Here is a 24,200-nt window from a genome sequence, read left to right as displayed (position 1 = left end):
TGGAAACAGAGTTAACTAGAAAGGAGAAGTATTAGCAGGCAATAGCTACAGTTTACTACAATTTACTGTATGTTTTATAACATGTTATAAAGAACTAAGAAGGTACTGGAAAACTCCAAATACAAAGAAATGATATACACTTAAAAGAGCTGGAAATACTAATTAGCCTGACTTCTTATACATTGTAAATATGTACTGAATTACACTTTATCTCATAAACATGAGCAATTATTGCATATCAATTAAAAATTACTCTAGTGCAGCAGGTGTCAACCTGTGGGTCATGATCCCTTTGGGGGTTGAACGACCCTTTCACAGGGGTCCCCTAGGACCATCCTGCATATCAGATATTCACATTATAATTCATAACAGTAGCAAAATTACAGTTATAAAGTAGCAATGAAAATAATTTTATGGTTGGGGGTCACCACACTATGAGGAACTGTATTAAAAGGTCGCAGCACTAGGAAGAATGAGAACCACTGCTCTAGGGCCAAGTGTGGTAGCTCACCCTTGTAATGCCAACACAGCAGAGGCTGAAGCGGAAGCGCTACCACACGGTCACTGTGGTGATACAGTGTGTACCCTAATAAAGCCTGTTTGAGGATCAGAGGACAGAACAAGCCACTAGATTAAAATAGAGGTCAGGCAGTGGTGGCACACACCTTTAATCCTTGTACTCCGGAGGTAGAGATCCGTCTAGATCTCTATGAGTTCAAGGACACCCTGAACTACATGAGATTGACTCAGTCTAGGAGAGAAAACAGAGCCAGGCAGTGGTGGCACACATCTTGAATCCCAGGAAGTAATATGGCAGGGCGGAGAAAGGTGTATAAGGCGTGAGGAGACAGGAACTAAAGGCTCTTTTCAGGTGAGGACTCAGAAGCTTTCAGTCTGAGGAAACAGGATCAGCTAAGGAGTTGGTGAGGTGAGGTTGGCTGTGGCTTGTTCTGCTTCTCTGATCTTTTAGCATTCACCCCAATATCTGACTCAGGGTTTTCTTTTTTTTTTCTTTTTTCTTTTTCTTTTTTTTTTGGTTTTTCCGAGACCAGGGTAAGATCATTTAAGAATTCAAACAACAGGTCGAGGCCAGCCCAAACTAGAGAATGAGTCGTTGTCTCTAACAACAATGAAAAATTTACTCTTAAAACAAACAAACAAACAAACAAAAAAACCTACACCGTAGCCTACACCCACAGAAGAACAAATGTTCACAAAATACTTACTCGGTTATCAGCCAGTATTTTTTGCAATGTCTTCTCCACAAAGGATCATGAGTTGAGAGCTGGTTGAGTCTTCGACTGACATGGCAACAACTGGCGGTGACCAGATTCAGTTAGTATAAAAGGGAGAAAAATTTAAAGACAAAGATTCAAACAGTCATTGTTAAATTCTGCTTGATGCCCTTTATTTCTCTTATTTCTACTTACTACCTATATAGCTGCAATGCAGTATCTTTTCAAAGCATTTAATGTGTGAGTTAATATAACTGCCCTGTGAGTAATAAGGAGAAAGTAACATACTATCTCAAATCAAACTAAATTCCCAATAGATTAAAACAGTTTAACCCACCACAGTCAAGCAAATATGCACCAAAACCGTTAGGCCCTGGCAACAGGTTAGACACTTGGCAAAGTTGGACTGTACTGGGCAAGAAAGACGCTGCAGTATGCTGGATGAGTCTGTAGACAAAAATAGTATTCAACTCCACTCATTTCCACAAACATTTACGGAGGAGTCACGTCACTTCAGTTTAAAATTCTGATTACTACCTGAACTAAAAATCTATTCTTCCAAGAGGCTACATGATCTCAGCCACCCTTCATGCAGCCTGCCTGTTAGTCATTACGACCTTTAGCAAAAACAGCTTTCTAGTTTTTCTAGTTGAACCGGCCACACTACTGTTAACAGACCGTGAGCCTCTCCACACCATTCCCTTCACTAGGACAGACCAGCACTCTGTCACATTTTCATCTTGCACGAGTTAGTCATCCCGACTTCCACATTCCAACAGTGCAACATGTGTATTCCTTACACACACACACACACACACACACACACACACACAACACACACACACGGCTGCTCTTGTAATTATGCGTTTGTTCGACGTCAAAAAAGACCCTATCTCTCCAATTCACTATTGTATGCCTACATTTAACCAACACATGGCAGGCACTCAAAAAAAAAAAAAATTGATTGAACAACTGAATACAAAAATAAACAATCCTTACACTCTAGAAGTGCACACTGTCAGGACAAACTGTAGCTAAGGAAGATGGGAGAGTAAGGTTGCCAAGTTGAGGAGAATGAACTATTCCAGACAAGGAGCAGAGCTTACACAACAATGTGCAAGTGTGTGGTATGCCGCCTGATGTCTTCTCTAGCTAGAATGGACTGTGCAAATTCGATAGTGGAGGAAGGCCTGAAAGGCTTAGATAATAAGCTAGAAGATAAGGGCCTAAAATACTGCAGAAGCTCAGGGTACAGCGTGTAAACAGGGCTATTACGGGTTTTTAAGAATGACAGCCAGGTTCGTCTTCGGAAGGTAACTGTGGCAGCAATCAAGACAGAAGGCTGTCAAGGTAAGTTACAGCGAGAGAGTATTCCAGATGAAATCAATTTGAGCTGTACAGTCTTTTCTACAGAAAAACTTCCTCTGCTTTAGTACAGGCTGAAGTAGGGGGAAATGTGTTTTCTGAAAAAAAACAAGTGTTAGCAGGTACGAGTGGAGGCCATAGCAGAAAACCCAAATACCTCTGCCACCACTTAACTAGGCCAACCAAACTGTAACTCCAAGAAATCTGTACCTCTAAAATCCCCTAAAACCGAGAACACAATCATCAAACGGCCAGGATCCAGTCATCAATCAAAAACCAAAACTGTGTCTCCCCCATATGAGAGGGCCTTTTTGCCTCCTCTACAAACATACACGGAAGCTCAAGAACCCCTGGCCATGCTGTCAAGGATGTAAACAATCCTAACACGGGGGTGGGGGGTGGGGAGTGAGCACAGCAGCGCCATTTCTTTCTCCAACCTGAACAGTCCCGTTCTCTGCAAGACTTGGGCATTGGGCTTTGGCCACCCGTACTAGCAGGCCGGTTGTTTATTTTATTTTATTTTTTTTTGGAGCAAACGTTGGTGGTTTGGGAAGGCCTGAGGTAACTGCAGTCACCTGTAAGGCCTCACCGGAAGTCGGTGACAAAACACAAAAAATCCAACCACCCACCGTCAAGGAGGAAAACTGACAGCCAAAAAAGTCGCAAACACAAGAGAAAGTGCAGGCTGCCCGTGACCCCGGGGGCATCAGAGGGAATCGGAAGGTCGCAGGCCTCCTGGCGCGCGTTCTACCTGCCCACGCGGGCTCCGGTCATCCTGGACCCCAGGCCCGGCAGGGACGCGCGTGGGCCGAGACAGCGGCCTTTCCACGGCGCCAGACCAGGCCCCAAAGGGCCAGCGCGGGTCCGCGGCGCGCTGCGCTCTCCTCGGCAAACCGGCCTCGGCAAGGCTGGAGGGAGAGGGCGCTAAGTCCTCGGGTACCCGGGCAGGAGTGAGGCCTGGATGCCCAGCCCCCTGCTCCGCGTGCGTCTCCCTCACCCCAGCGCCCCCGATGTGGCCCTGCAGGATAACGGCTGCCCTGCAGTCACCCTCTGCTGCAGAGGAAGCCCGCGTCCCGTCTCGGCGGCCCGGGGCCTCCTTCCCGGCCTCCTCCGCCGCTCCCTTCCACGTTCCCACCCCTGCCACGAGCACCGCCCCATTACTTGATTAGGTCCCTGTAGTCCACGAAGGATAAGATGAGCAGAAGGGGGTCGGTGGGCAGCGACTCCAGGGTGAACGGCAGCCCGAGCTCGGCCTCCACGGCAGCCATCTTGCCCGGCCCGCTGCAGCCTGGCACCACCCCGGCCCCGCCCCCGCCGCCCGCACCGCTCGGCGGCCGCTGGCTCAGGTTAGTTATGTAACTGTCGGCCGGCCCCGCCCCCTGGACGCCCCGCCCACCCCGCGGCCCGCCCTGCGGCTGGCTGGCGCGGTGTCTGCTGCTCGGCCGCTCGCCGATGCGCTTTTCCCTGCGCAGCCCTAACTAAGCTCAGCCCAGACCCCTGCCAGGCTGCCCCCGGAGTCTTCGCTCTCTCGCTTCTTCCTGCCGTCTTCTATGGGTATCCTCAAAGCTTCGACCTAAACCTCACGCTAATCATCCCGGGCCTCCTTTGCGTCCCAACCCCACGGCTGCGTTTCCAATCCGTGAACTGGACTCCCCCGCCCCACCCCCACCCGCGCTCCGCCTCGCTGCTCTTTTCCGCTTAGTAGGGAAGGAATGGCAGGGAGAGAGACACAGGGAAAAGCACTCCAACTTCGAAATAATCGGGAGGCTATAACTCTACCACTGCCCACAAAGCAAAATGGTCCTAAAAAATGAAAATCGTCTCTGGGTAAATTCCTTGTCTAGATAACCAACAAATGTTAATTTCCAAAGCTTTTACCCGTAGGTTTCTAAACCTACCCGCATCCCGGAGGAAGTTCCTCCCAACTACTCAGTGTAAGAAATACTCAAATATGAATCTTTTCCATCAAGTACTATAAGACTTGTGTTTAGGACAAGGCATTTAATTATTTTTATCCCCCCATCACGTAAGACTTTTATACAAATTGTTTTAATCCCCTCCACCAGGAAAACCTTCCAGTAATTTGAGTCAGGTGGTGGTGATGCACTCCTTTAATCCCAGTACCAGGGAGGCAGAGGCAGGCAGATCTCTGAGTTAGAGGTTGGACGCCAGCCTGGCTAAAGAGTGACTTCCAGGATAGCCAGGGCTACATGGAGAAACCCTGACTTGAAAACAAAAACAAAACAGCAAACAACACTTTCCAGTAATTTGACAGCCTGGAGTTGTGCCCTCCCCTTCCTCTTTGTTTCCTGTGTGACTTTTTTTTTTTTTCAGACTAGCCAATTGAATTAAGACTGTGAGGTTGGACCCCCCCTCCCCCAAAGACACAGTCACTACCTGAGTTAGAATAAAAGCCAGTGCACTGCCTGACTGGAGGTGTCAGCTCTTCTGAGCACACCCTCTTGATCAAGAATAAATCTGTCTTGTCCAGACACATAGTTGGAGTGGTGGGCTCTGTCTTTGAGACCTCAAACTTGCTTCTAACATTAGGAGGACAGAGGATATGATCTCTCCCACCCCTCTGATGGGTTTCTATCAGCTACTTTCACTTCACTTGGTTGGCATGGCAAATTTTCAGCCGAAGGGTAAAATGTACGGAAATTGAATTTTTCAATTTTTATTTTATAAACTCAGATTTGGGACCACAAGCATGAGGGCTGAACTGAATGAGAACACTGGAGGACGGGAAGATGTGATTCTTCAGCTTTGTAGAAATGATATTAAGGTGGGTGTAGGAGAAGTGTGATGGATGGGATCACGGACCAAGGAGTAAATTCTTCCTTTCCATTGGTTTCACAGGGGCTGTTCGATAGAGAGGCTTGGGAAATTCAAAAGACCTGGACTTCACATGCCAGTCACTTACTTCACTGGTAGTGAGATGGTGCATTAGTTATCTGTATCTAAGTTCTGTGAATTGGTCCTCATCTCCAAAAAACCACCCCTCCTGTCATGGGTTAAAGATAATAACCCTTGCTAATAAATGTTAATTTCCCAAGCTTCTAAGTGTAACAGTCACTACATTTCCTTGATGCTTATAAATTCCAAAAGAAACTTTCCTTTTTTAAAATCACATTATGTATGTATGTATGTATGTACATATTTTGAGTGTGGGAAGGTATGGATGTGAGCACACCTTGCAGGTCAAAGGACAACTTTTAGGAGTCCATTCTCTCCTTCCATTTTCTTCCTGGGGTCATCAGGCTTGGTAGCAAGTATCTTTACCCCCTAAGCAACATCACCCTGGAGAAAGTTTCTCTTAAGCACTTGGAAAAGTGGATATGATCTCCCTCACTCCTCTACAAAAGTGCATTTTCTCAGTTCACCATATCATTAATGCTTTTATAACCCCACTCTGCCCAGAAAAGCAAAACATCCACTGCCTGTATCTCTGTATTTCCACGTTTCTTAATGTACAAACTTTATCTGAATGTTTATTGCCTTGGATTGTGGTTGATATATTGTGCACCCCAATAAATTTATCTGGGGGTCAGAGAACAGAACAGCCACTGTATTAAACATAGAGGTTAGGCAGTGGTGGCACACACCTTTAATTTTAGCATTCCAGAGGCAGAGATCCATCCGGATCTCTTTGACTTCAAGGCCACACTGGAAACAGCTAGGCATAGTGACACACACCTTTAATCCCAGCATTTGAGATCTCATGTTGTGCTTGGGAAAGACACATGCCTTTAATCCCAAGAAGTGATGACAGGAAGCAGAAAGGTATATAAGGCATGAGGACCAGGAATTAGAGGCTTTGAGGCTTTTAGGCTTAATTTAGCAGCAGTTCAGTTGAGATCCATTCAGATGAGGACTCAGAGGCTTCCAGTCTGAGGAAACAGGATTGGCTGAGAAGTTGGCAAGGTGAGGTTAGCTGTGGCTTGTTCTGTTTCTCTGATCTTTCAGTGTTCACCCTAATATCTGCCTCCGGGTTTTTTTTTTTATTAATAAAATCATCTAGTGATTTGTGTTAGATTGGATTCTCTAAGAACTGTAAACTCTGGGTCTGAAGAGATTTCTCAGTGGTTCTGCTTTTGCAGAAGACCCAGATTAGGTTTCCAGCACTCACTTGATGGCTCACAACAACCTGTAATTCTAGTTCCAGAGATTAATGCCCTCTTCTTGCCTCCATGGGCTCTTGCATTCACGTGGTATGCTTACACATACTCAGGCACACATACCTACATATAAAATAAAATATTTTTTTAACTGTAATCTCTAGGTCTTACTCAACCTTGTAACTCAGGGCACTGATATATTATTCAACAAATGAAAGTTTAAGTTCAGATTGATTGAAGACATAACAGTCATTTCCTGTTCTTTCCCTTTTTTCTTTTTCTTTTTTTTTTAAGACAAGAGCTCTCTATGTAGCCCAGGCTGGCCTCATAGCTCATATTCATCTTCCTGTCTCAGCCTCCTGAGTGCTGAAATTATAGGTTCGGACACTGTGCCCAGCTCAAAACAGTCACTTCTAGTTGCAAAGGAACTATACCCATTTAGATAGCCAAATGCTTATAACAGCATTATTCCTGATTTGGGCTTGTGTCTAGTTCTCTCTGGGATGGGCTGCTTGTTTTAAACACAATAGCTGGTGGGGGGTTTCAGGTGCACCGCATCTGCTCCTATTGTCCTCCTATACTTGGACTTAGTCTGAGCTATAATCACATACAAGTCCAAAAGCATGAAATTATCCTACCGTCAGAACCAGGACTGAGAGGGGGAACTTGTTTGGAGCACAAAATGTAAGAGGGCTGCCTGTTTCATAGCTCCTTTCTCCAGTTGAAACATTTCCTATGGGAGGGAGAGAGGGACGAAACTGACTGGACCAAGGAAGTAAAGGACATGCAAAGGCCAGGAAATTCCTGAAACCTACAAGATTTATAGACCCACTTCCCCAGGTTATATAGGCTAGCTCTGGAAAGAGATGAGACTGTCCAAACTGCCGAGCTGTCTGCAAATAGCCCTGGGAGCTCGAAGGGATACAGATTTCACAAGTTGTCACCCAGGCTAGGGTGGGCTTTTTTGGTGATGCAGCTGCTTTCTTCCATGCTTCTAAAAATGATCTTTCATTCATACTGCTTAAGTAAAGCCAATAAACTCACTGGGTCACTAACTTATATTTGGATGGAATAATTTCTTTTGTCTGTGTCCTATCTGATGAAAAAGTTTGAGTAACTAAGAGAAATAACACTCTATGTAATATAATTTAGAAATGAAAATGAGGCTGGGCGGTGGTGGCGCACGCCTTTAATCCCAGTACTCGGGAAGCAGAGGCAGGTGGATCTCTGTGAGTTCGAGGCCAACCTGGACTACAGAGTGAGTTCCAGGAAAGGCACAAAACTACACAGAGAAACCCTGTCTCGAAAAACCAAAAAAAAAAAAAGAAATGAAAATGAATGCCAAAAATCTATACTGGAGAAAATACCAAAGCAGGATCACACAATGCATCAGGCAGAAAAGGGTAAGCTGTACCCTTGAATACATGGTTTTTGTTTTGTTTTGTTTTGTTTTGTTTTTTACTTTTAAATGATTTATTTCTCCTGCCCAAAAAGTCAAAGTCGGTACTCTGATGGAGGACTTGCTTCTTCTCCCAGATACATAGGCTCAGAGGTCCTAACATGGACTTTCAACCTCTCTCTCTTTTTTTTTTTTTTTCATGCTGCCAGCTTCTGTCATGTCTCATGGAAGGTACCATATGATTACCAGCCCCTCCTACCAGGCCAAGGCTCTGTTTTCCTATCCAACATAATATGGGGGAAGTAGAGATGATTGGGGGAGAATGTCAGTGAGCAGGACCGACAAGAACCCTTCCTTTCCTGAGATGTGGCTTCCATCTGCCCCTCTCCACTACCCCAATAATGGCTGAACAAAGGAACAAGAGAGCACCCAGGTCTGAGTGTTCTGGGTCTTCTAGTATAACGACAGACAAGAGCGGGTGCAACTTAGCCTTTGGGTCTTAGTGGGGATAACTACCCTCCAAGTTGGCTAATTATTTAGATAGCTGTTCTCTAAAGGGCACAAGAGAATGCCATGATCTTCTTGCCATTATAATATCTATGGCAAATCAGCAAACACAAGCTTCTGAAGGAAGGGCCTGTATGCAGATTTTAAGTTTCTCCTTTTCTCTGGAATAGTCTTATAATGCTTTTGAAATAATATATGTTCCCTTTAGGACTCCACTGCTACCTTGTATATGACAACTAGGCCGTAGCAGATAACTCCCCCATAGCCTCGCTGGCTTCAAGGTTCCTATTGACTGTTCCATTAAGTCCCTGAAGCAACAATCCATAGCTCCTATCTACTGTGGACACGCATCTTGGCCCTGAAGACTAGGAAGGACTGATGTGAATACATTACTTGTCTGCTCTTTAGAATGTGGAAGAGTTACCCCGTAACATTTTGTTGGGGACAGACAAGTCTAAATTGCCCTGGAGAGCACTCTAGGCTGTGTCAAGTTGACAATGACAGCTAACTAGAACACTGAACAAAATATTAAATTTTAAATAAAAACAAGATCACACAGTTCCATACTAAAGTTTGAGGCAAAAAGAGGGAAATGTACCTCTAAATACATGCTTTTATTTATTTGGAATGATTGATTTCCCCTCCCTGAGAGACCTAGAAGGACTTGCTTGGAGGTGGGGCAGGCAATGACCAGATCCCAGGCTCTAGAACAGTGGTTCTCAACCTTTCTAATACTATGACTCTTTAGTACACAGTTCCTCATGTTGTGGTGACCCCCAACCATAAAATTATGTAATTGCTACCTTGTAACTGTAACTTTGCTACTGATGAATCACAATTTACATATCTGATATGCGGGATATCTGACATGTGACCCCTGTGAAAGGGTTGTTCAATCCAAGAGGTCGCAACCCACAGGTTGAGAACCACTTATCTAGAAGGAGTGGCTCCTTCTAGAAGGATAGCCTACCGGTGTCCTCTCTATATATATGTAAAACACCATCTTTTAGGGGCCAAGACCACTTTCTGGGATTTATTATATCTTACTCTTTCCAACCTAGGGGCACCTCTCCGTGGAAGAAGACAGCTGGGAGCTAGGGCTGATTGGGGGAGGGTAGGAAGTAGGGCAGTGGCTTCAGGTTTCGGGTGCACTATAATCTGTTTGTAGTCCCCAGCCCAATTTGTGTTTCCACCACACAGTACTGGAGCTGTATACCACTGGCCCCTGAACTGCCGTTATTTGGGGGTTGTGTACCAACTGCAACCTTGTCTCAGGGCTGAGGGATTCAGGCACCCCTCTTGATTGTAATGAGGTAGCCCACACATGTGGGAGGCCAGGAACAGAAGGGAGGATCACAATTAGGGAATCATCAAGAGAACAACCTGGGCTGAAAGGCTGCCAGGTGATTAGTAAGGAAGAGGTCCTCCTCAGCGGCGCCCAGGAAAATCCAGGAGTGGCTGAAAGCTGGAATAATGATAAAAGTACAGGGGTGGATGAAGATTGGAGCTGCCACTGATGCTCAAAACGCAGCCAGGTGGATGGGTCCTGCCAAACCGTGGCATGGATTTAGCTGCTCTTGTGGAACACAGCCAGTCCATGGCTAATGAGAAACATGGACCGGACATAAGAGGATTATAGGCAGAGTGGTAGCAGCGACTCAGACTGAATCCTGGAACTTGGTTGCTTTGCCCTCCCTCTAGGAGAGACTTAAGTATTTCTGAATTCACTAAACAAGTGGATTATGTTGCTTGTTTTCTGCAGCAAGCCGCTTGTTTTCTTGCAGCCCAAGGATATAACCTTTTTGGCCAGGTGCTGGGTTGGGGGTGGTGATGAGTGAGCTTGCCAGTTGGCTACTTTTGAAGTGTTCCCTATCAGCTGTTTCTAACATGGTGGATTAAGAGTGTGCCCAAGAATGATTTGTAATCTCAAAGCCTGCAACTTTGTATCCCTGAAATGGTATCTCCTACTTGATAGAGGAGGGGGAAATGCAGTATTTCCACGCAAAAATGTGACACTGTCTAGGATGCTGAACACTGGCGCTCACCTGTTCAAAAGTCCAGTAGCGTTAGGGTGCTGGAATCCTACTGTGTCCTACTGAGACCTAAACAGGCAGATGGCCATCGTTAATCCTGCGGTGACCAATGGCCTGTGGCACGAGAGTGGCTAAGCTGTGTCTGCGCCATCAGCAACACTGGCTATGCAAACTTGGGTGGGCTATAGTGCTTTGTTTTTATTTTAGTGCCGATACCAGTGCTCTCCAGAAAAAAAAGGAAAACTAGTCTCTGCTTTTCTCTGTGCCCCAGACGGCTGACCTCCGAGTTCCTTCAGTGTGCCGCTCTTCTGATTTGGCCTGCTTGAACTCCGCCAATGGGATGTTCTGGGGGAAGCCTGCAGAAGGGATGAGAAAAGATATTTGCTCTCCATCTGTGGGGGTCTGGCTGCATTTACTGTTGAAAACATGTCCTGTTGGTGCCTTTTCCCGTCTTTAGCTCCCAATCTCTGATAGATCTGAGGGACAATGTTTCCTCCTTTAAAGCACCTGTTAAATTTCCTCATCGACACCCAGGCTAATTCTTTACCGATTTTCAGGTATTTGTTCCACCTGGTACAATGCAACCACCTAGCATTCCTATTAACAGAGCATTTTATTTTAATAAGAATTATGGTTTGGAGACTTTCGCTTTCATGATTTCAGCATTCAGAATTTTAATCTTTTGAGAAAGCAATTTTGAGAATTCTAGACCTTGTGGATTTGGATCTTTCCATATTTCAGCTTTGAGGATTATAGTGTGTGGGAGTGTGTGTTTGGGGATTATGGCTTGGCACCACACTAGCGTCCTGGAAACAGATGGGAGAAGAGAAGGTTGTGGAACCTCAATGCTGTGAAGAGGGGCCACCAGTAGCGGATGGTAGATTGTTGCAGAATATTTGTGTACACTGTGAAGAAGTGTCTCTGCCTAAGGCGCTTTCTGGTTGGTTTAATAACGAGCTGAATGGCCAATGGCTAGGCAGGAGAGGATAGGCAGGATTTCTGGGGAGAGAGAGGAAGAGGAGGAGGAACCTAGGCATGGGGATTTTGCTAGCAGACTTGTAGCAAGTCATATGTACTGAGGAAAGGTAAAAGCTAGATGAGAGAACGTAGATTAGTAGAAGCAGGTTAATTTGAATTATAAGAGCTAGTTGAGGACAAGCCTAAGCTAAAGGCCAAACATTCATAGTTAATTCTAAGTCTCCATGTCATTATTTGCAGGCAGGTGGTCCAAAGAAAGTCTGACTACAGTAGCTAACACAGGGTTCATCTCCTGATGTCTGAGGTGCAGACCCTGAACTTGGTGGTGTGATCTCTGGGTTTGGATATTACAGCAGGTAACTCACAACAGGTGCTAAGAGCTCTGCACGTAGGATTGCCAGGTGTGAAAGACCCCATGCATACCAAGAAACAAAAACTGCACTGAACTAGAAAAAACAACCACCACCACCACCAGGAAGCCCAGTTAAAAATGAATTCTCCCCAATCACCTGCATTTTGTACACTGGGATAAAAATATCACACAAGACATATACTTAAAAAGTATTAATTCTTTATCTAATACATTAGGCATATAAACTATCTGCCTCCTCTAATTCTATTTCCCTGATGATTTGGTTCTCCTTTGTGATTTCTTGTTTGCTGAATTTGCCTGTTAATGGCTTGTACACAAAGTCTAGACTTCATGGACATTGTAATGCTTTATAATAATATAGTGATAGCATCCAATTCATTTTCTTTTGCCTATTGAATATTCATTCACAAGAAAACACATCCATTAATAGCATTAGGAGCTGCTGTGCTAAGTGCTGGCTGTCAATGATAGGATGGATTTCAAAGTCTCAAGGCCAACAGTGACGGCCTGTGGCAGTGAGGCTTTTCATAAACTGGCTGATTTCAGAGCATGTTATTCCTAATTACTGGTTGTTCTTTTTATAACTTGAGCCTTTGGTCAAATAGCAATCTTTCCCTTTCTTCGGTGTTGTTAATTGTCAGTTCTTCCTTTGGAACTCACCTCAGCCAAACCTGCAGGTGAGACCATGTGAGAGTGTTCATACTTGTGTCTGTGGAGATAATTTAAGTAGCTTAAGCTTCAACTATTATGGTAGAAAAAAATAGCTCTAGTTGCCAATAGCTTAGAAATTGATCAAAGAAAGATCTGAATACAAGACATTTAGGGTACCCTAACAGAATCCATAAGGGAGTCCTGAATAGTAAAGACCTCTATCACTGAGTTATTATTAAGCCCCAGGAAACTTACATTAGGGGTACCTCCATCCAGGTCAATAACTGAATTTTTCACTTAGGACATTATAGAACCTGAAATCCATACTGGGGCTAGGATTCATAAAGTCTGAAACCTTGAAAGGCAAAGATGGGGTGAAGGCCTGTAATTCTAGCACTCAGAGGTCAGAATCAGGAGGATTTTTGCAAGTTCTAGGCCAGCCAGAACTTCAGAAGACCCTATTAAATATTTTTTCTTAAAAAATAACATTCTCAAGGCCTGAAAAACAGCTGTTGTGTGAGTATGTTGGCAATATGTAAGAGAAACTCAGCTTACAAAAGCATCATGGGAATGTAGTTTTCATGGGCCCCCACAACTGAGCAGATGATATAAAAGTGGGACCAGGTCAAAAGACTCTGCTATGCTCTTTGCTTTGACATCTCCGGGAGAGTTCTCATGCCTGAGGCACCCCAGTGAATGCAGACACTGAATTTGCTTTGGATGGTTCCCACAGTGCCCTGTTTCTCATTCAGTCTCTTGCAGAGGGTTGAGGAAAAGTAGAAGTCATCACTGAGTATGGCATGCATGCTGGTTTGAGAGAAAATGACCCCCAAAGGGAGTGGTACTATTAGGAGGTGTGGCTTTGCAGCAGTGGGTGTTCCTTGTTGGATGGAGTCTGTCACTGTGGAGGTGGGCTCTGAGGTCTCATTATATGCTCAAGCTACACCCAATGTCTCAGTTCACTTCCTGTTGCCTTCTGATCAAGAGGTAGCCAGCACCACATCTGCCTGCATGCCGCCATGCTCCCTGCTGTTGTAATAATGGACTGAACCTCTGAAATTGCAAGCTGCACCTCAATTAAATGTTTTCCTTTATGAGAGTTGCCATAGTGTGGTATCCCTTCATAGCAATAGAAGCCCTAACTAAGACAGAAGTTAGTTCCAGGGACTAGGGTATTCCTGTGGAAGGCTTGACCATGTTTTTGTTTGGAGAAATTTGGATTTTGGGAGGTTGGGGTAGAAAAGCAGTGCAATACTTAATGGGCCATATCGGTAGGAGCATGGAAGACAGTGGTGCTAAGGGTGATTTGAACGGTGTGGGGCTGGCTCAAGAAGACTTTTAGTATGTTGCCTAGAGATCGTTCTTAGGCTATTTTGGTGAAGAACGTGGGTGCTTTTTGCCCTTGTCCAAAGACTCTGCCTGAGGCTAAAGTGAGGAGTTTGGATTAATTCCATTGGCAAAGGAAATCTCAAAACAGCCTAGTATAGACTCTGTTGTGTAGTTACTAGTATTTATGCTTATTAAGATTTATAATAAAAAGGAACAAGCTGAGGAGAAAGAGGACACCAGGAAGTGGAGTGAAGCTAAGTCCTGTGTTCAAGGAGATAAACAGATTAAGAAATGAAATAAAGGGAGTGGTGACCTCAGGGCAAGATCCCACCCAGATAAGTTTCCAACATGTGGAAAGGAATTAAAGAAAAGGTTAGAACCAGGTGTAACTGTATGTGCCTTTCATCCCAGCACTTGGAAGGCAGAGGCTGCTGGATCTCTTGAGTTTGAGGACAACTTGGTCTACAGAGCAAGTTCAAGGACAGCCAAGCTTAGGCAGTGAAGGAAACCATGGAAAACAGAAAGCTGAAGATGTAATTGAATGAGGCACCATGTTCCAATCCCAGGAAGCAGCGGGACTTGGCCGCTTCAGCCATGTGGTTCTGGCTTTAAGGATAGAAAAGGGAGGTTATGGAATATTCCTCTGAGACTAAGGAAAGTCATTGAGGCCAGGCATGTCAGATGTTATGCCCAGATCACGGGGACCCCCAAAAGACCACCACAGAGACTGAATCCCGCATGTAAAAGCAAAGAGCCTTTATTTCAAGCTCCAAGCTTGGTCCCTCTGTCTGTCCGACACAGCGGTGAGAGCAGAGAGCCCTGAGCTCAGGTGGGGCAGAGTTTTTACCATGGCAGAGGTTGGAGGGAGGGGATTTCCAGGGTCCAGGACCCTGACTGGCTGACAATTGTCTAGGGGTGTCTGTAAAACAAAAAATAGGTGTGTGCTAGACTCAAGGGCATCTGGCCACCTTATCTAATGGTTAGAATGTTTGGGATGTTAGGTACTTCCTCACCCCTGGATAGATCCCTGGGTGGTATCAGCTTAAGGCTTTTCCTGGATCTGGGTGTTGCCTTCCAGTAAGCCTGTCACAGAAGCTGTGTCTAGACCCCTAAGTCTGTCATGGCTACTGTGTGGTCAAGCTATTTGGGGGCCCCTTCACATCAGGCATGTCCCTGAATGGAGATCCAGAGAGATCACTGTGTGAAGCTGTGAAGGAGGAGCCCAGGTTGCCTTGGAGACCCCAAGATGTTAGAGATGGGATGCCTGCCAAGGAAAGGTGCTAACAGGGAGTGGAACAAGCCCAAGACAGAAAATGTTGCAGTCAACAAAGCTGAAAGGAGTTGGAGGTCTGGAGAGCATTTTAACATCAGACATGGAGATGCAGAGTTTGGAGTTTGACCTGACTAGGAGGGAAGGGGGGTGGGGGAGGGAATAAAGAAAAGACAGACAGACAGAAAGAGCTGGGTTTGGGTAGTCTGGGCTTTTAGTTTCAACACCATGGAAGTTCAGTGTGTTTATTATGTAGAGCTGACTAGACAGGCAGGATTACCGCACACAGCTGAACAAAGAGGAGGCAGGGTTTATGGTATACAGCTTAGCTCATCTCCATAGCTGTAGTCCCTGTAGGGAAGCAGTCTTCAGATTGTAAAGATGGGGGAACAGGGGAGCTCAACTGTGGTGGACATTTTCTGCATCAACATTATCAACATCCACATGTGGCTTCGCCATTTCCCTCTGAGGCTCACCTCCGAGTATGTGGACATTTTCCCATGGGTCTGAGGTCAGGGTCCTGGACATGGCTGTGCTCATATCAACAGTGCTCATTCATTCCAAACTTCAGGGCCTCCCTCGATCTCCACACTCATTTTGGAAGGGAGCACTGTTAGGTGGGTGTCTTTGTGCAGAAAACTGGGAGTTAAAGGGATGGCAGGGAAAGCCACTGGGGGTTATGGATTGCAGCATGTGTCAATGACTGTCAGTTGAGAGAGAGAGAGAGAGAGAGAGAGAGAGAGAGAGAGAGAGAGAGAGAGAGAGAGGCTGAATCTAAGACAGGGTATGTCTGTAGGGGCATTTCCAGAAAAGATTAGCTGAGAATAGAAGACCTTCCCTCAGAGTGGATGGTACTTTCCGATGACTGGTCCAGACAGAAAGAGGCTGGGGGGGGGGGGAGCAGTGTTGCTTGATGGCCTGTCTTTGCATGTTTTGAGCAAGTTCATCTACTGATGCTGAATACCCAGGGCCGCGATGGCTGCCACCGCAAACACTAATGAGCAGAGACAAGAACTTCATGCAAAGAGCTGGCAACCCAAGAAGACAAAGGATTCACTCCCTAGAGATCCAGCCGGGGAGATGGTGCTGCACAGAACTAATTTCCAAGCCAAAATGCCATCATCTTCAGGAGTTCAGCAGGCCTGCTTGCAAAAGATCACTGTAGCTGGGCTTGTTGACTGCCGATGTTCCTTCAGAGAAGGAGGGAGTGGGAGGATCAGGGGACCATCACCTCAATATTTAGCCATCTCTGCTTTGGAGTCTCAGGGAAGGGCTAGAATATATGGTAGGAAAGGGCTAGAGAGGGGGCTCTCTCTATGCAGCCACAGGGAAGCCATTGTACCTGCTAGGTGCAGAATCCCTCACCCTGCCCGCCCAGAATCCCTCACCCATTGCTCTGTAAAAAGCCTAATAAACTCAAAGTTCCCCAGGGTGACCTTTAGTGAAACTGAACTTTGGTTTGTCCTTGTGATCTTATCCAGGCTAGACATTGCCCAATCCTCCCAAAGGGCAAAAATTCTCCAATAGATGACTAAGTAGGTTTTGGTCAACAAGCCTGGTGACTTGAGTTTGATCCCTAGAGTCCATATAGTAGAAGGGGGAGCTGGTTCCCACAAGTTGCCTTCTGACCTCTACTTGTGAGCTGTGGAGGGAAAATATGAACCCATGGGCATATTAAAACCAAATTAGAAACACCAGGCCAGCGAACATATTGAATACACCAAACCAAAGAAGGACGCAGTGCCCTTGCCAGAACCCATAAGGAGAACCCCTGGCACTGCCATGGCAAGGCAACAACCAACCTGTCATCTGACCCAGGGAGGGGCACGCAGAAACTTTCAAGTGTCCCTAGGGCTCCAGCCACAACTGTGGACACAGCATACTTGAATTCCCAGCCGGACATCTATTCACCCATCTGGACTTTTCCTGCACCTCACCCTCTTGGTTCTACAGTCCTGTGTTTTGCCTCTACGGCCTCCAGGGTCCTGACATAATGCCTATCTTTTGATTTAATCCTAAGGCCTGGTTCAACTTTGCAACTCTGCCGATTCTGCAGAGATGACCCAGCACCCTGCCAATGGGGTTCTTTATTGAACCCCATCAGTAACGTCTTCTGAGACCTCGCAGAGAAGAGTCTTGGTCGTCTGACACAGTCCCTCTCTGTTTCCCTCTGGCCTTTTCTTTCCAGGTCCCCTCCCCAGTGACTCTGGGTCTTACCCAGCACTGTGCTTCTGAGTTTTCAGAAACATTAGGACATGGTCTCCTATGCTCCGGACCCGTCTCTCCAGCTTCCATTCACCATCTCAGTCCCAGCACCTCTCATGCCAGAACCTTCCGCTGGGACAGCTGTAAACTTGTGTTTATCTTGGACTACCAAGTGTTGGGGGACTGGGGAATGCACCAGGCTGGCTTCCTGCAAGATGCCCAGCCTGATCTCCCTACTAAAAAGGATGTCAGCTCCAAACTCATCCCAGGGACCACCAGCTTTCCTGGGGGACTTCATGAATGTCTGCCACTCCTCCAGTTTTGATGTCTTGTGGATTTTACACAGAAGGCATTCTTATTTGGGTCTTCCCAGGCCTAAGTAACAAAACGTCTGCACTGCCAGGCATTTTCTGCTCTAGAGGCAGTAGGACCCAGGAGAATGGAGCCGATAAATGAGGCAGACTAAAGTCTCACGCAATAGCTAACTTTATTCAGGGCATCAAGTAATTTACACTCTGAGAGTTAAGTAGAGTCACATAAGTAAAGAGTCCAACCACAAGGACAAGCTTCATGTGGTGGATAAGCAGTATGATGCAGGCTACCCAGACGTGGTGGACAAGCCACACATGGAAGCCGTGCATAACAAAAAAAAAAAAAAAGATGTTTTTCCATACAGGCAAATAAATAACAATAGCCAGTTGTAGTGAATAATCTGAAGTAAACTCCCTGCTATCCACTCTACCTAGAAGGAACACAAAAACACATTCTAAGAACAATTTTGTGTTTTTGAAGAAACTGAAGTCACAAAACCATTGTCTTGTTTCCTTGGAGTTTTCTCACAAGCACTCTGAATTCTTCTCACCTGACCCCGTTCTTGGACTATGTTCCAACACCTAGGTATCTGTCTTTATGGACATTCAACTTGCCAAAGTCAACTCTGAAACTTATGGTTTTAAAAAGGTGTTCAGTACTGTATTCATTGCTTTTCGTGTTACTGTGTCCAAATATTTGACAATAGACCCAAGAAATAAAGGGTTTGGTTTGGCTTACAGTTCAGGGAGAGACAGTCTATCATAACTTGCATTCTAGTTAGTCTCTCTGTTGCTGTGATACACATCATTACAAAAGCATTTTGGGGAAGAGTCTAATTTGGCTTTCATGCTACAGTTCATCATTGAGGGAAGCTGAGCCAGGAACTGAAGCAGAGACCATGGAGGAACCACCTGCCCAAAACCGCCTGTCCAGAACCACCTGTCCAGAACCTCCTGCCCAGGGCTGGCTGAGCCCTCCCACACCAATCATCAATCAAGAAAACATTCCGCAGGGCAGTGGTGGTGCATGCCTTTAATCCCAGCACTCGAGAGGCAGAGGCAGGCGGATCTTTGTGAGTTTGAGGCCAGCCTGGTCTACAGAGCGAGATCCAGGAAAGGCACAAAGCTTCACAGAGAAACCCTGTCTCGAAAAACAAAAACAAGAAAACATTCCACAGACTTTTCCACAGGCTTATCTGAAGAAGGCAATTCGTCAGCGGAGGCTTCCTCTTCCCAAATGACTCCAGCTTATGTCAAGTTGACCAAAAAACAAAACAATAACCCCCCCAAAAAAACAAACAAACAAAAAAGCCAGCACCGTGGAGAAGGAAAGGCTGGTCACATTATGTCTGCAGGGAGGAAGCAGGAAGAAGAGAGATGAAAGTTGTCACTTGTGGGATATTTTAACTAGACAAAGATGTGTTGCAATTGTTTATGCTGTGGAATATTTCTTTAACTATGTGAAGGTGTGTTCCATTTGTTTCTGCTGCCTTTGTTAATGATGCAAAGATGTGTTGCATTTGTTCATGCTGCATTTGTTCAATTATGTAAAGATGTATTGCATTTGTTTCACCTTGCCTGCCTAAGGTATCTGATTGGTCTAATAAAAAGCTGAATGGCCAATAGCTAGGCAGGAGAGGGATAGGTGGGGCTGGTGGGCAGAGAGAATAGATAGAAGAGAAAGCTAGGGAAAGGAGAGAAGAGAGAAGAAAGGAAAAGAGAACAAGGAGAAAGAGGGGGACATGCCTGGGGTCAGAAACCAGGTAGCTGCCAGACAGACAGACACAGAGACAGCAGGAAAGAAAGGCATACAGAAAGAAAGAAAGAAAGAAAGAAAGAAAGAAAGAAAGAAAGAAAGAAAGAAAGAAAGAAAGAAAGAAAGAGACGAAGGAAGGAAGGAAGGAAGGAAGGAAGGAAGGAAGGAAGGAAGGAAGGAAGAGAGAAAGAAGAAAAATCCCTGAGGCAAAGTGTGGATAAAGGGAAACAGATTTTATAAAAGCTAGGATAAGGCTGAGCATTGACAACTAACAAGTCCCTGTGTCATAGTTTGGGTGTTGGTTGGTGGCCCCGAAGAAAAAGCCTGGTACAGTCACTGGCTTGCTCCTTTTTACGCCATCTAGGACCACCCACATTTAGTGTATGTCTTCCGACTTCAGTTAAGCCAATAGAGAAAACACCCTGATAGATGGACCCAGAGGTTTGTCTTGTGATCCAGAGTCTGTCAAGTCGACAGTCAGTGTTAACCATCACATCTGCTAAAGACACACCTACCAGTTTCCAGTAGCCGTTCACACAGTGACCAGCCCAGAGTGCCGCTGGAAAGCTGATGCTTCTGAATAACCTTTCATCTCATTCATATGAAGCTCACTAAATCAGTTGAGTGGAGGCTTTTGAACCACAAGACCCTGGCTCTGGAGTACGGAGACCCCTCTGCTCCGCGGCCCCAACAGGGAGCACTGAGGTTCGAAGGAGTTGGATATCTGGCTCAAAGGCCATCCCTCTTTCACGGTTTCGATGCCAGGTGCTTCTTATGGAGAGGAGAGGAGATGTTTGACACGGAGGCAGTACTGACAGCAGTTCTGCGTCTGAAGTCTTCCGGAAGCTGGAGCTGCAGGGAGGGCCTTCAGGCGTCATTTGTACTCTCAGCCCTCCTGGGAAGAAGGCCCTGGGTTACACCTTCAGAGCGTGTGTGATTCTGAATCTTTCCCCTGAAGCAGATGGAAAGACAGGACAGGGAAGGACAGTGTCCATGGTTGGTTTCCATAACCCTGCACAGCGAGGTAGTGGTGGGGCACCCCCTTTAATCCCAGCACCAGGGAGGCAGAGGCAGGTGGATCTCTGAGTTCAAGGCCAGCCTGGTCTACTGAGCAAGTTCCAGGACAGCCAGGGTGGTTACATAGAGAAACCCAATCTCAAAAGCAAAACAAAACAAAAATCCATATCCCTGCACATACGGAAAGTGTGGCATGAATGTGCTCAATGTTCCATAGCTCCCAAACAGCATATTCAACGTGTGAATTAGCATCAGCCATGCCAGACCTAGGGAACATGCTTGATGGATCCCTGCAACCTGGGCAGGGTTGATTAGGACCCATATCTAGATCTCAGTATCCTTCTCCAATGGTCAGATGTGTAAAAATGGAGGAGGCGGGGATGAGAGAGCCCCCCTAAACAGAAGGTGAATGGCCACACAACACCATGCCCCCTGTGCCTACTAGAGGTTAAAGGCTGTGAAATTGGTTGTGAGTGTGAGGAGGTTTCCCTAGTCCCGGCCCCGAGAGTGGCTTACAGACCAGAAATGCCTGGTCACAGCAACACCGTGTGTGTGCGTGTGTGTGTGTGTGTGTGTGTGTGTGTGTGTGTGTGTGTGTGCTTTGATGCCCATGTTGGCCGTGTGGTACACGGTATAGTTTTTCTGACGTGTCCTCACCACTTTTCTGTCACACACTGCTTGGGTTCCAGGGTTCTTGGTTGTAATCAGTGGCCCATACACCCCGCAACTTTGGTCCTTGAACGCATCCAGAAGATTACAGTGCCAGCCAGGATGGGCTCTCCGCTCCCTACTTCCACTTGCATGGCTGGGTGTGACTGGAGAAATCTCCCCTGCGTAATGACCAAGTTCATGACGGAATGAGAAGTGAGTGCTCAGGTGTGCACATTGTGTTAAAGGCGCTTTGTCTGGATGTGATAACATACTCTGACAGAAGCCACGTCAGGGAGAAAGCGTTGATTCAGCTCACAGCTCCAGGTCCACAGCCCATCACGGTGGGGAGGTCACAGTGGCCAAGCCTGAGGGAGCTGGTCACATTGCATTGGTAGCTAAGAAGCAGAGAGTGGTGAATTCAAGCTTGGTAGTGCTCGGTAACCTTTCTCCACCCTATACAGTCCAGGATTCCCTGCCACAGAATCGCGCTAGCCACAGTAGTTTGACTGTGGTGGTAAAACCTAACTACTGTGGCTAGCACGAATACCCATCCAGGCATGCTCAGAGGTCCATCCCCCAGCTAAGTCTAGATCTTATCAAATTGATAATTAACACTAACCCACACATAGTTCTTGTGCACCAGTGTTGACCAGAGTATCCACAGGCCACACCAAGCTAAAGGCTGAGTACTTGCAATCACTATACTTGTGTTCCCACAAAGCCACTTGGAGTCACCCCCTTACCTAGGGGCCTCATAAGTACCATGGATTTTCTCACAGGCAAACCTTTCTGGCTGAGCTTGTGGGAGGTGGGCCGGCGGGGTGGAGGCACAGGCTGCTACCAGACACCCAAGCCGGTACTTTTCTGCTTCTTTAGTCAGAAGTCAGCGGAGGCTGGGCTTAGAGCCCCTCGGGACACATTCCAGGGCTCCTCCTTAGGCTTCCCAGGACAATTCTGGCTGGATTCTGCCTGGGACACAAGAGTATCCCACCCTTCCTGCAGGCCTGCCTCTGTCCACTCCATAAAATTGTAGGGAAGAAGTCACGGCCTTTTCTTTGTACGTGGCCTGCTAAATCTCCACTTCCTGTCAGTTCTTCCCCTGTAATGAAGCTGCTTAGCCCTGTGGACAAAACGGTAAAAAAAAATGATTGTTCAGTGAAGTGTCTCATGACTGAAGCCACAGCATTTGGGAGGCTGGGGCAGGAGGATCACCACAGATTACAGGTCAGCCTAAGATATAGAGTTCCAAGTCAGCCTGGACCATAGGGTGAGGCCATCTCAAAAACAAAACAAAACAAGAAACCACCAGCCTGTCTTTTGCTACTAAGGAGCAGCAGGGTTCAAGTCCAACAGTCACCGCCCGTCGTCTCCTCTTTCCTCACCTCTACCATCTGCCCCTCCCCCCTCTCTCTGTCCAAACCCCAGCCTTACTTACAAGCCACTCGAGATTTTCAGAGACTAGCCCCGCCCTCCCAGTAACTGGGACAGGCATGAAGGAGCTTGGCTGAAATAATATTAGTAATGCATTCTTTTTATCCTTTCTAAAAAAGGGTGTCACAGCCTGAACGCTGGGCTACAAGCTGTATCATCTGTCTTCTTTCCACTAAACCACACTAGGATTCCTGTTGAGTATTTTCCTGTTTGGTGCTGGAGTTGACTCTAGAGCCTCCGGCATTCACTGTGCCCCAGTGCATCACTGTTGGCACCCACACTATTCTCACATGGGCAAATGTAGACGCATGACACTGCTCTCTGTGTTGGCAAGTCATACATTTGTTTCAAGATACCAAGGCTATGGTCTCTCTAATTGCAGAGAACCAGCTTATGGGACCCAGCTAGAAGTACATTTCCAGGCAGGCTGACTGGATGTAGGAGAACACTGTGCTTGGAGGCTCCGGTGGTGGCCTCCAGGGAAAACCTGCCGCGCACTGTGACCAGATGAGGTCCTAGAGAGGAGCCTCAGCATTAAGCCTGGAGTCATCGCTGGGCCTTGGCTCTTCACTCTGGGTCACCCTCTAATGTCCCCAGCCTCTCCCATCAAGCCAAGCTGTTTGTTCCTCTTTGGTCCCTCACATTTGTAGGGGCAAAGTGACCAGCGATGTCCAGAAGGTGGCGCTAGGCGCCTGGGGACTGGTGCAGCGCAGCCGCCGCAGCCGCAGCAGCTGTAGACCACCTCTGAAGCTTCTTGGGATTCCTGGCATCTGGTTCGTCCATTCGGGCGAGGTCACCCTAGCTGTCCCTCGGGAAAGGAACTCTCAGGAGGCTGGAAGATGTGCAGATGGGACGGCCTCGCCTTTGGGGCTAAGTAGACTCGAAGCAGGTCCCAGAGTTTCCGGTGGCACCCACTCCTGGAGGTGTCTCCTGTTGGGCTGAAACCAAGCTCAGAGAGCGAAGTGCTCCTTGGGAATAGATGATGTGGGTACTGGTTTCTCAACTATTTCATTCATGTCCTTGAGTTCTACCACAGTTAAGACTGAAGGATTGCCTCCCCTCCCCTTTTTTGTATCAATGCAACTGGTTAACCGGGGAACTTAAGGTTCTGGGGTCCAAGAGAGACACTGACAGGGAGGGAACACACCACGGCAGTGGTTGCCATACAGGACACCCAATGGAAGGGGAGGAATATCCTCCTGCCACCTAGGCACCCCGTGCCTTTCTCAGAACACCTGCCCACCCAATTCTCGCCAGCCTAACTCCAGCCATCGCCATGAGGAAACTCTAAAGCATACACGCAGACACCACTGCCCCACGCTCCAGCCCGGTTGGTCTATGCCAACTCTGAGACTAGGGTGTGCACACCTGAGCTGCCGCCTGCTCTCGGGATGACGTGAGGGACAATATGACCGGAAGGGACTGCTCCTGGCTGTGGACACCCTATCACGGGGACAAGACATTCCAGTTAAATGAGTCAGTAGGAGGGACAGGGACTGAGAACGCACACTCTGTGACCCTCGGGATTTCCGCACCAGTGGGAAGCGTGGGTCCGACCTCAGGCGGAGGCT

General features: G+C 46.8%; 1 protein-coding gene across 4 annotated transcripts in view; it reads right to left on the bottom strand.

Moving 5' to 3' along the window:
* Fbxo3 (F-box protein 3) overlaps positions 1-3,918 on the bottom strand; it is a 38,702-nt gene extending 34,784 nt beyond the window's left edge. For 2 of the 4 annotated variants that reach the window (XM_037205060.1, XM_037205059.1), the window contains exons 1-2: positions 3,762-3,918; positions 1,227-1,316 (exon numbers count right to left, since the gene is read on the bottom strand). In XM_037205060.1, the coding sequence (XP_037060955.1) occupies positions 1,227-1,316; positions 3,762-3,868 (197 nt within the window). In that variant the 5' untranslated portion in view covers positions 3,869-3,918. The remainder of the gene's footprint in view (positions 1-1,226; positions 1,317-3,761) is intronic. The other 2 variants (XM_028877907.2, XM_028877906.2) reach the window with 2 other exon arrangements.
* Positions 3,919-24,200: the final 20,282 nt, after the last annotated feature.

This window comes from Peromyscus leucopus, chromosome 4 (assembly GCF_004664715.2).
Source record: "Peromyscus leucopus breed LL Stock chromosome 4, UCI_PerLeu_2.1, whole genome shotgun sequence".
Classification (NCBI taxonomy): domain Eukaryota; kingdom Metazoa; phylum Chordata; class Mammalia; order Rodentia; family Cricetidae; genus Peromyscus; species Peromyscus leucopus.
Note: the sequence above shows the minus strand (reverse complement) of the source record. Positions and strands in the feature narration are given on the sequence as shown.